Source organism: Oryctolagus cuniculus, chromosome 15, assembly GCF_964237555.1.
Source record: "Oryctolagus cuniculus chromosome 15, mOryCun1.1, whole genome shotgun sequence".
In the NCBI taxonomy this organism is placed as follows: Eukaryota; Metazoa; Chordata; class Mammalia; order Lagomorpha; family Leporidae; genus Oryctolagus; species Oryctolagus cuniculus.
The window spans coordinates 74,777,719-74,794,538 of record NC_091446.1 but is presented as its reverse complement, the minus strand read 5'-3'; the positions used below and the strand labels follow the sequence as shown (position 1 = coordinate 74,794,538).

At 40.5% G+C, this 16,820-nt stretch overlaps 1 protein-coding gene across 22 annotated transcripts in view; it reads right to left on the bottom strand.

Annotated features, from left to right (window-relative positions):
* The window catches only part of CCSER2 (coiled-coil serine rich protein 2), a 187,694-nt gene that overhangs the window by 54,565 nt on the left and 116,309 nt on the right, over positions 1 to 16,820 (bottom strand). For 5 of the 22 annotated variants that reach the window (XR_011382490.1, XM_070057965.1, XM_070057963.1 and 2 more), the window contains one exon: positions 11,525 to 11,609. The exons of 11 other annotated variants lie outside the window; for them this stretch is intronic. Coding sequence is in view for 9 of the 11 variants with exons in the window: in XM_070057965.1 (XP_069914066.1) it covers positions 11,525 to 11,609 (85 nt within the window). In the remaining 2 variants the exon portion in view is untranslated. Of the gene's footprint in view, positions 1 to 3,749; positions 3,814 to 6,183; positions 6,224 to 11,476; positions 11,610 to 16,820 lie in introns of all 22 variants that reach the window. 6 more of the 22 variants (XM_070057962.1, XM_051833009.2, XR_011382492.1 and 3 more) reach the window with 4 other exon arrangements.

Genomic DNA, 16,820 nt, shown 5'->3' with positions numbered 1-16,820 from the left:
TCAACAGATGCTTCTTGGGGTTCCCAGAAAAAGATCACACCAAAGTGATCACAAACCTTAGGAGGATTAGTGGGAAAATAGGGCAGGAGCGTATCAAGGAAACCAAAATCTACCAGAGGAAAAAAGGTAATCAGGGAGGAGAAGAGTGGCAGCAAATAGCTGATTGAGTGGGGATTTGTTTTCCCTTTTCACCTTCTAAGAGAGTAAGAAATTCTTGTCTCAAGTTAAAAGTCTAAAAATACCAGTGATAGAGAGGAGAGTTGTGGTGCAGAGGATTAAGCTGCCACTTGATGCCAGCATCCTGTATCAGAGCATCCGCTGGAGCCTGATCCAGCTCCCTGAGAATGTGCCTGGAAAGGCAATGGATGGCAGTTCAAATGCCTGGGCTTCTGCCACCGAGCTGGGAGACCCAGATGGACTTCGTGCCTCCTGGCTTTGGTATGGCCCAGACCTGGCTGTTATAGTCATTTGGGAGTGAACCAGTGGATGAAGATTTTCTCTTTCTCTTTCTCTCTCTCTCTCTCTCACCTCTTACTCTTGCCTTTTAAATAAGTAATCTTTAACAATAAATAAATATCAGCAAAATTTAAAAATTGTGTTTTTCTCTAATGTCTATCTCTATCAAGGAAAAAAAGGTATAAATGTGCTAGCAGCTTAAAGCATAAAAAGGTATGATTTTCCAATTCAGATAAAGTAAAGAATTGATTATTAACCAAACCACCAGACTCACTGTGACCTGCGCTAAATGACCCATCCACACTCTTCTGAGTGCTCACGTTACCCAGCTGACCACTGCTTATCTGAGAAATAACTGGAAACACAGCAGAGTCAGAAAGACACACTGATCATAAGTATAAGAAAAGCCTCTATTTCAAATATTAAAGAGTGAGAGAAATGACCAAGAATAATAAAGTGTTGAGTCTTTTAACAGAGAGGAGTTCAAATGAATAATCAAATAAAAGCCTAAACTTTCTCTTAATCACATTAAGTAAATCAGTGGCTTTTATTTACTAAATAAATGTCGCTTTGTTACTTTTATCTTTTTATTTTTTTTTTTATTTTTTGACAGGCAGAGTGGACAGTGAGAGAGAGAGACAGAGAGAAAGGTCTTCCTTTTGCCGTTGGTTCACCCTCCAATGGCCGCCGCGGCCGGCGCACCGCGCTGATCCGATGGCAGGAGCCAGGAGCCAGGTGCTTTTCCTGGTCTCCCATGGGGTGCAGGGCCCAAGCACCTGGGCCATCCTCCACTGCACTCCCTGGCCACAGCAGAGAGCTGGCCTGGAAGAGGGGCAACCGGGACAGAATCCGGCGCCCCAACCGGGACTAGAACCCGGTGTGCTGGCGCCGCTAGGCGGAGGATTAGCCTAGTGAGCCGCGGCGCCGGCCACTTTTATCTTTTTAATGGTGTAATTTTTCTATCCTCAAATAAATATCTTGGTTTGTTATTTGAGAACTATGGTTTAGAAAATCAATTCCTGTACCGTGAAGCAAAACATCTCTTTTAAGAATAAAAAATGACGGTAACGCAAGAACCAAGGAAATCACTTGCTGTGCATACATGGAAGACTATGTGGAAGTGGTTAGCCACTGAGGACTGGAGTGCCGCTACCTGCCGGCAAGTTGGACAAGCTGCTTCTTAAGCTCTCGATATCAAGCAGAACAGATGTGTGTTTTAATGGCTGTTAAATTATAATTTCCCCAAACTCCAAGCACTCATCTGTGTTAATTTAAAGGCAAAGATGCTAACAATTCATCATGTCGACATCTACTACTGCTTCAAAGGTCATAAAAAAGAAAAAACAAGTCCTTACACATCTTTAGAATGAATACTAAATATAAGAAGAAAAGATCTCAAATTCCAAGACCAATAAGGCTAACAGAAAGGAATATCAAAGATTACTTTAGCAGGATGAGGTGGAGTTTGCCAAGTAGATGAAGACCTTCTGGGTAGCAGGCCAGCACATGCTAGGCACAGAGGCTAATGATAATAATAGTAATATTAAACAGCTTATTCGAGTCACTTCAAGTTGTCAGACTGAATTTGGAGAACCCAGTGTTGGTAGGAAAACAGGGCCAGCTCATTGAGGGATTGATGGCCATTAACTGATGGCTGACACTGGTGAATTTTACGTTACCAGAGAAACTGTAATATACAATGTGTTTTAGAATGAACACCCTGGGGTAGTCAGTGAGGAATGTGCCCAGAGAGGATGAGCTTCTGAAGCAGCACAGCCAGGTAGCAGCTACCGCTAACAGCCCAAGTGATAAACTTTAAGTTTCTAAAATTAGGATACTGGGTACAGAAAACAGGAGAGGACTGAAAGAGGTTTGAAGGTGGGGCAGACAAGATGAAGTGCAGTCTTACATTCATTCAAAATGAAACAAATGCCTCTGGAGAAGTTGTCCAGCAGCCCACAAGACCAGAAGGCAAAAGAAAGCCCCCCTAACACACACACACACACTGGAGGGCTTCAGTGAACTCCTTGCAGTCACCAACGAACAGAGTTCTCAGTGCGCCACCCTTGCAGCTCGTGCAGGAGCTGGTGACTGAGACTTCAGATTCCATCCCTAGACTTAAAGAGCCAGGTACCTCTGGCTGGACTCGACAACCTGAAGTCTTACTTTAGTTGAACACACAACTTCAACACACCTGAGAACTCTCAGAGTACATGGTTATGTGTCAAGGTCAAATGGGCCGATGTGCAAAGGCCTGGTAGTCATCTTTAATAAGAATCTTAAACGTCTATTTGGGGCTGCTTACAGAGACAACCAGAGCCCATGAGCTTCTCACAGGCACGTTCTAGGTTTTATTCATTTTTGTCTTGCCTGGTATCCTACACATAGTGGGTATTAAATATTTGCTAGATAAATGAATGAATGAATATTTGTTGCATATTTAAGAATTTCTTGTTTAGCCATAAAATTATCAAAGTGATGCTTTCCTATTAGATCAGTGATAAAGTATTAATCATTAAACAGTAACCAGTCTAAAAACAACACTGATGAACAATCTGATAATGGGGGGAAGATGATTTTCTCTGCCTGATTGTTCACGTATTTTAAAATTTGGTAATTCATAGCACTGTGAGTGATTATTTATTCAAGAGGCAGAGTCAGAAACAAACAGAAAGAGCTCCTATGAACTGGTTCACTCTCCAAATGCCCACAATGATGGGAAGGAGGGGGAAGGTTAAGAGCCTGGAATTCAATCCAGGTCTTCCATATGGATGGTAGGAACCCAACTATTTGAACTACTACCACCACTGTCTTCCCAGGGTCTGTGTTAGCAGGAAATGACCAGAAGCTGGATCTGGATCTATGTATATCAAGCCTAGGTAGTTTGATATGAGATACAGGCATCATAACCAGTGTTTTAAATGCTAGGCCAAATGCCTACCCCGATTATTTGTGTTTAAAAGGACAGAAGGAAGGATTAATTATATCCTAATTTGAATCTAAGTATCCTCATAATGATCCAGAAGTTTATTCATCAAATATCTTTGACTTAAAAACTAGGCCTTTCTAGACTAAACAACAGGGTGGGAAAACTTTCTTAACGAGCATTTGCTATTTTCCATTTCTAATTCTAATAAAATATGACTATCCATGTAAAACACTTGGCACAGGGTCTCCTAGCCTACAGTAAGCACTTAGTAAATGTTACCAATGATGGGGCAGATTTTGAGTCTAGTAGTTAAGATGCTGTTTAAGATGTCTATGCTCTACATCAGAACACTTGGACTTGATACCTGGCTCTGGTTCCTGATTCCAGCTCCAGGGAAGATAGTGATGATGGCTCAAGTAACTCGGCTCCTGCCAGGGGAAACATGATTAATCTCCCAGCTCCTTGCTTTAGCCTGGCTAAGCCCCACTCATTGTGGGCACTTGGGGAAGGATTCAGCAAAGGTCAGTTCTTTCAGTTACTCGACCAAATAAAACACTTTAAAAATGTTACTGATGAGGTAGTCATTGTGGTACAGTGGGTTAAGCCACTACTTTTTTGACACCAGCATCCCATATCAGAGTGCTGGTTAGAGTTTCAGCTTCTCCACTTCCAATCTAGCTTACTGGAAGTGCCTTGGAAGGCACCAGAAAAGGGCTCAAGTACTTGTGCCCTTGCCACCCATGTGAGAGATGAGTGCTCCTGGCTTCAGTCTGGCCCAGCCCTGGCTGTTGTGGCCATCTGGGGAATGAACCAGTGGATGGAGCATCTTTCTTTCTCTCTCCTTTTCTTCCTTTCAAATAAATAAATAAATAAATCTTTTTAAAAAATATCTTTAAAAAATGTTACCAACGGCCGGCGCCGCGGCTCACTAGGCTAATCCTCCACCTAGCGGCGCCGGCACACCGGGTTCTAGTCCCGGTTGGGGCGCCAGATTCTGTCCCGGTTGCCCCTGTTCCAGGCCAGCTCTCTGCTGTGGCCCGGGAGTGCAGTGGAGGATGGCCCAGGTGCTTGGGCCCTGCACCCCATGGGAGACCAGGAAAAGCACCTGGCTCCTGGCTCCTGCCATCGGATCAGCGCAGTGCGCCGGCCGCAGCGCGCCGGCCGCAGCGCACCAGCCGCGGCAGCCACTGGAGGGTGAACCAACGGCAAAAGGAAGACCTTTCTCTCTGTCTCTCTCTCTCACTGTCCACTCTGCCTGTCAAAAAAATAAAAAAATAAAATGTTACCAACAATCATTAAAAAGTGTAAGAAAGATGAACTCAAATAATGGCCCTTTTGTAACTGGGTCTGGGAATAAAGAGGCAAGTTCTTCAGCAGTATAATAAACTAGCTGCTATAAAATACAAAGTCTCTAGATTTCAAATACAGAGTTCAACAATACAAATAAGCCTTTAAAAAAAGATCTATCTAAATGTTTTCAATCAACAACAGACATACCTGCCATGACCACTGACACCTGTATGCACTACCTGCCTTCCTGGAGGTTAGAACTGGAAGTAGGACATTATGCTTAGAAAAGATTCTGACTGGAGTCTACGAAGGAGATGGTCCAGCACAGTATAGAAACACTTAGCTTTGGGGTCAGATTGGTCTGAGGTCTGAGTCTCAGCCCTGGGTCTATCACTTGCTTTGTGAGACAGTGGGGAAGTGGTCTCACTGCCCTGAAACAGAACTCCACAATTTATAACATGAGGGTAATACCAGTATCTATACCTCATGGAATTGCTGTCAATGATAAACAAAACCTGCATGCAAGGTACTTAACACAATGCCTGGCACAGTACAAGTACTTGGGTAATTTTGGACTCAGCTCTAAGAGAACAGGGTTAAAGGTAGACTCCAAACTAAATTTGCAGGCATGATCTCTGATCATTGAGACAGAAGGCATTGTCCTCTGTTTTTGTAAATAGTAAATTGAAGTCTAAATAAGTAACATGTCCAAATCACGTATTTTAGTAAACAGCAAAGCCTGAATTTGAGCCATAAGAGAATTTGAAATGCAACACTAAAATGTCATTATTCTGTGCTGTCTGGGTAGTTCTGAGGAGTTCACAGGTTCCCAAAATATGCGACACAGCCATATTATTTTCAGTGTTAATATACTTAAAAACCCCATAGTCAGATTCAATACCATCATTCAGGTACTGACTTTCCTGGACAATGCCCTGTTTCTTTCTTAGCTGATACAGCCTACACAGGAAAACTCTCAGATGTCGAACTTGAGCTACACCTTGGACTAGTATCTCTAGAAAGAAGTGGCTCCACTGACTGAAACTGAGAAAGGCAAATGACCACTCATGAGGGACAAAATCTCTTCCCTGTCACTGTTTCTCAGGCCACTTCAAAGACCTCTTGCAACAGCTTAAGGAAAAGGACTCATTCCAGTATTTGTAAACATTCTTGTTCTAGGGTCACTAGCAAAAAGATGGTAGCTAAAAATGTCAAGTCCCGATTGAGTAAAAATATACCAAAGTGTGCTAAGTAGAACGCAGGAAATGTTTTAAGTGTAAAAATGCTACTGTGTAACAGACATAGGAATTCACTTAAGCTATTTTCTGGGGATAGTCAAGTTTATTTAAATATATTTGAGATTAAAAGGATGATGGAAATGGAGCCACCTGTACCATGCCTGTAATTTCATGCAGGCTCTGACATGCATCATGCAAACTGGAAAAAACAAAAACAAAAAAGTAACTTATGAGAAAGGTGGTAGAAAAAAATCTGAAATTGTACTGTACCACGCTTTGTCAGAGAAGTAATGGACTAACTTCTCAACTCCTTGCCAATGGCATAATGGGAGAGCAGAGACAAGAAAAAGACAGGACAATGGCATCAGAGACCACACACAACACCAAGGATTGCCATGTCTGGGTGGCAGCCAAAAGGACTGGCTTTGCTATCATTGTGTTTTTCTAGGCAGTATTCATTATTTTATTTAATATATTTGTATATAATTAAAACATTTTAAATAATTTGTGCTTCTTACTAAAGTGGTTTTCAAGTCAGTACAAATATCACAGAAAGGCAACTTTTTGTTTAAAACTTAACTTATAATACTTAAAAGAATCACTTGAAGAATCTTGCCAAATACTGAAACAATTCTGACACAACTTAATATCCATACTCCAAAAACCTAAAAAGGTTTATTTAGCCTTTGTAATCTCTTACAAAGGAAGTAGCAACTGCTGTCTTAATAATTTCAGAATTTCTTATGTATTATAAAACTAAGTAAACTCCAGCATTTGTTAGTTTATTTTTATTACAGCTATTGCATTTAATACCACTAATAGTATAATCTGATTTTAATTATATAATGGATCATAAGTGAGGCTCCACACATCGCTGTGCAGGTGGAAGACGTCATTAGTTCCCTCTAGATTAAAACAGACTTTTGCTTTAGACGTCACATGAACGCAATCACAGACTCCAGTGTTTCTTGAGAACAGGGAATGTTTTTATTCCTCTGGATCTCAGAAAACTTAAAGAGAATACCTGATTGATAAATAGAAATAATTTACAAAGAAATTCTGAAATAAGGAGTTCAATAGCTTTTCTGAGTTGAAGACCAGTTAATTGCTTTCAAAAATTAGCAAAGTGATTAAGAGTAATTTATTTACTACATAGGCACAATCAGTGTGACATGATTAATTTCATGGGTCTATAGCTAAAAGAGACAGAATCCATTAGTATCTACCTCTCAGATGCAGAGTAGTTCAGAAAAAACTAAGTAGCACTATAATAGTAAAATTCCGTTGGTGTAACAATATGCATGGTATATTTATCCAGCATAGGACACTGTAAGCACTAAAACACAGCAACAAATACTAGCCAAAGGAACAATCTCAAAATCTGCACAGCAGATTGCTATAACAAGCTTTTACAGAAAATATTAATTGCTGTGTTTCTCTTAATTGCAGTGAGAGAAATTAACACATGCCTAGGTTTATGGGCGGGCCTACTGGACCATGAGTTAGATGTACATTTCCGAATAATCAATGACTATACTAGACAGCATTCAAAATTAGCTAGAAAAATGAACACAGTACCACATTCTACATTAACAACATTTAAATAATAAATTAGCTTACCATAAAATCAAATTAGTCCCTAATGAGTTACCCTGGCTCCATTTCAATCAAAAATATTTTATTTTTATGAAAAGTCACACCCAGAGTTAATTTCCAATTAAAGCACTGAGGCTAAAACTATTCTTACAAATCAAACTGGTTATAGCTACATGTTTAAGTCAATCAGATTAATTTATACCATATTAATTTATACCTTACAAACATGTCTGACAATTCAACAAAATACATCAAGTGCCCCTAGAAGGTATACACCTTGTGATTAAGTAAAATCCTTCCAGGAATCTCCCTAAGAAAAGAGAGATGCTGGGACCAGCACTGTGGAATAGAGGGTTAAGTTGCCACCTACAGTGCCAGCATCCCATATGCGTATTGGTTCAAGTCCTGGCTGCTCTACTTCCCATCCAGCTCTCTGCTAATGCACCTGGGAAATCAATATAGGACAGCCCAAGTCCCTGGGCCCCTGCACCCACATGGGAGACCCGGAAGAAGCTCCTGGATGCTGGCTCTTGCATGGCCTAGCTCTGGCCATTGCAGGATAATTTCTACAACTAAGAATAACATCCACGTCCAATGACAGGAAAAGGCTAAGCCAGACGGTATCTACATAATACTGAGTTATGCTGCCAGTAAAATGGGATTTCAAGAAATATTTGCTTTTTGAAAAACATTTATAAAATGATACTATATGGAAAAACAAAAACAAAAAGCTGAAAATATGTAAAGATTCCAACTTAGCCAAATTAAAACAGACTGGAAGGAAATATATAAAAATGTTTATTTTCTTTTTTTCTAATTCCTTCATGAGCCATTAAATTACTTTTATAAACAGGGAAAATGTAAATTTTACAGAGTCATTGCATTTACAATAAATATTTAAGGGTCAAGCTCTGGGCTTAGGATGGAATTTAATTCTGGCAAGAAATGCTTTCTGGGGTTACCATTAAAGCACTTCTTTGGCCAAAAGCAATTATTTTATTAATTTTCCTGCTATAAGGTAGGCTATTTATCATTGGAAATTACGGTAGAAAGATTAAACCAATGTCAGTTAACTGAATGTGGACCAAAAGCTGAAATCCCTACTGACAGCAGGAAAAATCTCTATACGTTTAAATGTAGATGTTTTCTGATAATTTAGAGAAAAATTTAATTTGAAATCAGAGAATGAACATCATATAACAGAGAACAGTAAATTTCAGAAAACAAATGTAGGTCAAAAATTCCATAGAAAAAGAAAATCTCACTTAGTAATCGGGATCTTCCCTTCATCTCCAGCTTCCTAGAGTTATTCTTAAATTCAGCAAGAACATTCCTGGCCAGCATAGCTTTCTAGAGTGACCGAAGTGAAGGATTCCCTGTAAACATGAATTATGTCACTCTGCATATTTAGAACATGCCACCGTTTTACAAACTGGCATGTCTACTGCTCTTCCAATGTTTTAGAAAAACACAGACAGATTGCCCTTACTGATGACTCATGGCCAAGCCAACCAACAAGTCCAGAGAACATCAGAAAGAACTCTGATGAAATGGATTCTCCTGAAGGAGAAATCTGTCCGCTAACTCCATTACTTACACAATTAAGCTCTCCCAGCACCAGGCACCACATGCTGACCAAATGTGGAGAAAAATACAACCTGCCTGAGTTATCAGCAAAGGAAAATGGGAGATCTAGTCCAAAACACTCTGGAAAATCATTGACTTTACTCCTGTCATCCTCCACATTTATAATTTATCACTAAAAAAAAATCTCACTGACAAACTGCCTCAGATGTGCTCAGAGTGAACACAAGATAGTGTGGCAGTTCAATACACATTTCTCCTAGAAAGCAGCCTGCCACGCTCAGAGCTATCAAGACGCTGAGAGCGAGTTCTCTGGTTGTTAACGTGCACAAACAGGGTCATCCAAGTCTCTAGATCACATCCCAGGGCTCTCTCGGCTGCATAGGCCACGAGACCTTTCTCAGGAAAAGACACGGAGCTGTAAATGCTCTCCTAAGTGGCTAACACTTCCATTCAAACAAACAGGGAAACAAAACTCTTTCTACCAATGCGGGGATGCAGAGAAATCTCCCAGGACAGTGAACAGAGCAAGCACACAGTGTTGCTGGAGCACAGTGCTGCTTCATGGGGGAAATGAAGAAGAGCTCTGAGCCCATGAGAGCAGAAAGAAGCACCCCTTGAAAATGGCCGGCCAGGGGCACGAGCTTGCACAACGGTTAAGTCACCCCTCGAGAGGCCCACATTCCACACGTGAGTTCCTGAGTCCAGTTCTGACTCCGGTGCTACTGATCCAGCTTCCTGCTAATGTGCCTCCTGGGAGGCGGCAGATAAAGACTGAAGCACTGGCTCCCTGCCACCTGGAAAGTCAGGCTCCTGGCTCTTCCTGGCCCAGCCCAAGCTGTGATGGGCATGTGGGAAGTGAACCAGTGGATGAGGGTGTTGCTCTCTCTTTCTACCTTTAAAAGAAAATGAAAGTAAATAAATAAATAAAATAATAAAAAGAAAATGACTCAAGGAAGGGATAAGAAAATTCTAAAGCTATACAAAAAACTAGTAAAACAAATGTTTCTGAGAAACATACTTTACAAAAATAAATCTAATATTTGTAATGCCAAAAATTACCCCAGAACTATAATTCCATGTGCCCGCTTACCATGGAGAAGGTGGAACTGGGGAGTTGCAGGGTGGGAAAAAGTACAGGGGCTAGAGGAGGGGCTTCTCTAGGTGCAAACACAGGGGTGTTGTCTGGCAAGTCGCGCAGGCCTGAAATACGCCCAAGTACACACCACCGTTTGTTACTGTAACTGCCCATGGAAATTTCACTTGAGCTCACGAGTGAAATCACTGAGTGTGATTCTTTCTGTGCTATGTGCTAGGATTCTTTAAATAGAGGAGAAAAGCAAAAGAAGTTAACAGAGGTAGTGGGAGACAGGAGAAGTTCCTCTGTTTACCATTTCTACTAAACAAATGAACCTGATGTGAAAATTTATACAAATTCTCTACTTTCCATTGAAATAAAAAGTGCAGAAGGGAAGGAGAGGTCAAAAAATGAGCTTTACCCCTTCCCCGGATTCACAATGACACATTTCTTAACTACCTGACACTTCCCCCTGTGGACTCTGGATACTGCACATAGGATAAAGGGAATTAGTGAAGGCAGAGATATGAGTTATAAACCAGGGTAATCCGTGAAGAAGGCATAAAAATGACTCTGATTGACTACTTTTATGCACTTTTTCATAAATAATAGCTATTTTGGGTGACTTTTCAGAAAAGATAAAATATAAACAACTTACCAGGTATACTTGAGTACACAGTATAAAATAATACTGTTATAGAAAACAGACATAATATAAACAACAATTTAGGGTTAAACAATGACTAAGTCATTAGAAATGTTAGTAAACCATGCATATTCAAAAGGTATTTCTTCTGTGCTTTAAAGTAGTTGATAAATTACAAAGGCATATTAGTTGTTAAAAAAAAACACTTGATAAAATGAATTAAAAGATCTTTCCTGAGATGATAGTGAAATGCGATTAAAGCCTTTGATTAGGAAATATTTGAAGAAATGTGCAATGGTCTAGTAAGCCTACCCCCTAAACAGTATGCATCTGTCTATCACACCATTGTGGACAGTGTGCACATTTTTAAAATAACTAGACAAAAAAAAAATCTTTACTTCATCCATCTCCGTGTCTTGAAAAAAGAAAATGCATTTAAAGACAGATGCATGTCCAAGGTCTAGGGTCACTGGCAATAGCATTAGGGTGACATTAACCTCACACAGCTTTCTGGAGGCTGTTAAGTAAGGGTCTGTTTTACATGCAGTCAAAGGAAATGTTAAGAAAAGAGACTACAGGGAGTGCTGACTTAGCAGTCGCCTGCAGCCCCCCAAGGGTGGGAAAGGTGGAACTGGAGGAGACATGCAGAAGGGAAATACCATGAACAGGAAGCCAGAGCAGGAGAGGAGTGAGAGACACGGACTCACTCTGTCTGCGGTGCAGCGGAACAGTCCGTGGGGTCCCCTGGAAGGAGCCCTGCCAAGGAGAGAAGGAGGGAGCAGAATACCCACCCTGTGCAGAGAGAGACGGGGTAGGGAGGTACAATAAAACAGGGAACCAAAAAACACAGAAACCAGTCACACTTTGTTGTTGTTGACTTTTAAATAACAGAGCAGCAATGTTAATGAGAAGACAAGTTTTCATCTTTTTCATACAGGCAGCCCAAATTACTAAAAATACATCATAAATGCAAACCTAGTGAATTTTTCATATTTTGAGAAAACATTTATTTTTCCCCTAACATTTGTATTTAATGTACAGGAAATATATTCTTTCTGGTATACATTACATTCATCATCACATATCTCTTTTAAGTAGTAGTTTTTAGTCTTGTGCAAAAAAGGAACAAATTTGAGAGGAGGAAATAGACTTTAGGTGTTAAACACACAGAAATTCCACTAATTTTAACAATTACCATACCAAAAAGGGTGTGTGTTTTCAGAGTATTAGTAGGTAAAAATAAAGACCATTAGCTGAAGCTAGTGGAACCAACACAGCGTAAAAGTGGACTCACACTCATACAAAGTGTGACATGCAGGCTACATCAGACATGCAGGCTTTTAATGTGAACAGCTGTGGGTTCTTAACTTCACCAATTTTAATCCCAGATTATCAGAAGTTTTAGTACATCTGAAATGTCATTTACTTCACTTTCCTCACTTCCCACATAAACCTAGTTCCTCAAGAGAGGAGCTGTTCAATGCCACACAAAGAGAACCAGACAGAATCTCCTGTCTCTGTTGCCAGCCTCACCGACTGATTGAAATATAGTCACAAATACAACTACTGGAACACCCTCAAAATATTCTAGGAAAATCAGCCAATAAATCATCATCACACCTAGTTAAATTTGCAAAAGAAAGTATGTATAATTTTCAGACCGATTATTCTGACAAAGAAATAATGTTGTATTAGAAAGCCACAGACATAGAATATTGGTATTTACAGCCTTCAGAAGCATCGTTGCAAATAAAAATTTCCCTACCTCTGTATCCACATTCCTCAGCTCCTCAGTTATAATCATATCCTCCTTTAAATTTAAGAGTAATCCTGGGGCTGGTATTGTGGCACAGCTGGTAAAGCTGTGGCTTGCAACATCAGCATCCCATAATGGGTGCCAGTTCACGTCCTACATGCTCCACTTCCAATCCGGCTCCCTGCTAATGGTCTTGGAAAAGCAGCTGAGGATGGCCCTAGTGCTTGGCCACTGCTAGCCACATGGGGAGACAGGGAAGCTCCTGGCTCCTGGCTTCAGCCTAGCCTAGGGCTGTTGCAGCTATCTGGGGAGTGAACCAACAGATAGAAGATGGGTTTCTGCCTCTTCCTCTCTGACTTTCAAATAACAAAAAATCTCAAAAAAAAAAAAAAAAAAAAAAAAAAGAGTAATCCTACATTGCTGAATACACAACAAAATAAAACAAAAAGATCCATTTTCTATGTTGTTTGTTGATGGGAAAACATAGTGACAGGAAATTAATAGAATTAACCTTTAGGACATTCCAGTAGACAAGCATCCTGCTTTCACTAATTCAGCCACGGGTGTTTCAAGTTGTTTTTTTCTAGAAAGTGATGATCTCAGGTATTCTCTGTAGATGTTACACACCAGAACTCTATTTTGCTGTTAGAGAAAGGTTTTGTTTCAAAGACTTTATGCAAAACAAGTCCTCAACCAAATCCTCTCTGAGTTTTACCAGGACCCACATTCTAGCTACTGCACTGGACAGACTTACAGATTGGTGGGGCGCTTCACAGGCTGAAAGAGTAGCCACAGGTCGCCTCATCAAAGAAGTTCCCATTGAAGGTGAGTGGAAGTAGCACTGACCTGGGCTCAGGGTTTTTCCTTCGATCTGCCGTAAACCCTGTAACTGTGAGGGAGTCACTGATAACTGAGCCTCAGCTTCTTGATTTGGCAGGTGCCAAGGGAAGAAAACACGAAGAACCCTTGTCCTTCCAGCTATAATTCAGTTACTTACACATCCATCCATATCCCCACTCCAATCACTGCTATCTTTAAACTGCCCTTGGAGACATAGGAGAGTACTTCAAAAAGTTGGGGGAAAATGCAAATAATAGGGGCTGGTGCTGTGGTACAGTGGGTTGAAGTCCCAGCCTACAGTGCCAGTATCCCACATGGGCGCTGGTTCAAGTTCCAGCTGCTCTACTTCCAATCCAGCTCCCTGTTAACACGCCTGGGAAAGCAGCAGAGGATGGGCCAAATCCTTGAGCCCCTGCACCCATGTGGGAAACCTGGAAGAAGATCCTAGCTCCTGATTTTGGTTAGGCCCAGCTCCGGCTATTGTGGCCATTTGGGGAGTGAATCAGCAGACGGAAGACCTCTCTCTCTCTGTCTCTACTTCTCTCTGTAACTCTTTCAAGCAAGTAAAATAAATCTTTAAAAAATGCATATTCTGAAGAAACTATGCATGGATTTCAAAATTTTTGTACCAAATAAACAATTTTTAATTCTACTTTTCCGTGAATTTTTGAAGCACACTTGTATGTGTGTATATATGTCTCTGTATATATGCATCTCCAGATACATATACCTCTATCTACACATACACCTCTATACATACATATATATGTATAAACATGAAAATATATATCCACATGAGTGTGTATGTGTACATGAATAGTAATGGAACAGGTAGGTCTCCAAATGGGGAAAAAATGGCACATTTAAGTGTAAAACTCTATCTACACATACACCTCTATACATACATATATATGTATAAACATGAAAATATATATCCACATGAGTGTGTATGTGTACATGAATAGTAATGGAACAGGTAGGTCTCCAAATGGGGAAAAAATGGCACATTTAAGTGTAAAACTGGGGCATTTTTTCCCACCTAAAAAGAGAACAATAATGCTAAAATCAAGAAAGCATATGGTCCAAAAGGTAGAGTCTCATTTAAGGGAGCCTGCTCCCAAGTCTTTAGGCTGCATTCTTTTCCGTTAGCTCCAAGGCTATCTCCCAGCCCCCAGGATCCTCAAAGTGGTAGGGCTCTTTGCTATTAAAATTATCATGAGTGCTAGAAGTGAATAAACCCTTCTTTGGAAATTATAAATACATGATATCATTTTTGTGATAAAATTGTTATCTCTATCTTTTCTATTTTATAAATAGTTATAATAGGAACATACTTGAGACTCAGATATTCAAACAAATAGTTCTGTAAAAAAATATTTAATGTGTTGGGGTTGGCGCTGTAGCTCAGTGGGTTAAAACCCCAGCCTGCAGTGCCAGCATCCCATATGGGTACTGGTTCAAGTCCCGGTTGCTCCACTTGTGATCCAGCTCTCTGCTATGGCCTGGGAAAGTAGTAGAGGTTGGCCCAGGTGCTTGGGCCCCTGCACTCACACAGGAGACCCAGAAGAAGCTCCTGGCTCCTGGCTTTGGATTGGCCTGGCTCCGGCCATTGCAGCCATTTGGAGAGTGAACCAGTGGGTGGAAGACCTCTGTCTCTGCCTCTCTGTAACTCTGCCTTTTAAATAAATAAATAAATATTTAATGTGAAAATTTAGAATTTACTTCATGTGTAAAATAATTATTCCTACCTTTACTCATATTAAATGCTTTTCAAACAATATGCAAAATATATGAAAACAAAAGTTCATTCCAAGATAATGCCATTTTTGAGAATATACTTGTACATCAGTCAGAAAATTCACTGTTTTTAAAAACGTTTATAAACGCATATATTCAGAATGAATCTTGATTTTTCATATATTCACCATCCTCCAGAAGTATTCCTGGTCTCTTCAACCACTTCTGTGTGCATGATTAGGCCCCTTCCACGTTGTGATTCTTCCCACGTTGCCCACATCGCCACTTTATCTGGATGTGTGTTCCCTCAGGTGAGTGAAAGACGCCCACCTTCCTCTGGAGGCACCACTTTCTCCTACAGAGCACGCTCATCTCTTTTCCCCTGCTACCTGATTCTAAACTCCACCTTTCCTTTCCTTCATTTCTTCAGAAATTGCCTTTGCTGATCCACCCTTTACCGACTCCCTCAGGTGCGTTCGTTTCTGAAGCATCACTAGCTCTCTGGCTACTTTAGCTCAAAGACGATCTTCCAGCCACATGTAGCTACATACACTTAAAATTAGTACAACTGAATAAAATGAAAAGTATCTCCTTCAGTCACACCAGCCACATCTGAACTGCTCAAGGGTCACAGGTGAGTAATGGCTGCCACACTGCACAGCGCAGGAAGTTAGAGGGGATGGCACAGAGTAGCTTTGTTCATATCAATTCCAGAACTCAGTCCCAAGGGCTCAGGGCACTTTATACGACTGTATTATCCCTTTCCTAAGCAGAGGATGGCCTCACGTCCCCTTCATTCTAATAGGTAAGAAGCACTTCATTGCAGTACTCAATGCTGGAAATACAATTCCTGATACTTAAAAGTATCCTCTCATATGCCAACACAGCTTGTCATAGGCAGCCTCCTAAGGCAGCAGCTACCTTTCTCAGCCTCTAAATGAACTGCTGGGTTCAATCCCAGAAGTAATACCCAAACCAAACCCAAAACAGTTTTGATTTTTTCAGTATACATTAAGCACCAGAAATACCTGTATGATCAAAGCCAAATGTTACTACAAGCACACAGATGTTTCCAGAATACTGAGGATCAAAAAACACAACCAATATGTAAAAGGTGAAGTTGGATATATGCAGAAAATAACATAATAAAATGGTTCCTGGCTAACAGGAAGAAAGGCCAAATTTGTAAGACAAGAACTATTCCATAACAGGAATGGTCACAATAGAAATACAAGTTGGAATGGCCTCCCCACCTGAAATGATTGTGTGTAGCTCGACAGGGAGCTCTCCTGGCTAAGGAGTCACCTGTCCTGTCATGACAGCAGATATTTCACTTTTGCAGAGGGAAATACCATAGGATCTTATAACCTAATGAATCACTCATCCTAACATCGCAGCCACCAACCCACTTTCTGATCATACATGGTTGATGGCAGTATAAAATGTATAAATCTTTCAAAAACAACTGCAGTCACACATTTCAAGAGCCTTAAAAACAAAACAAAAAAAAAATCACCCAGGGTTAGCATTGTAGAATAGCAGGATAAGCTACCACCTGCAACAGGGTATCTAGCTTGCCTTTTTTTTTTTTTTTAATAGATGTTTTTATTTATTTGAAAGTCAGAGTTAGAGAGGGAGAGACAGAGATCTTCCATCTGCTGGTTCAATCC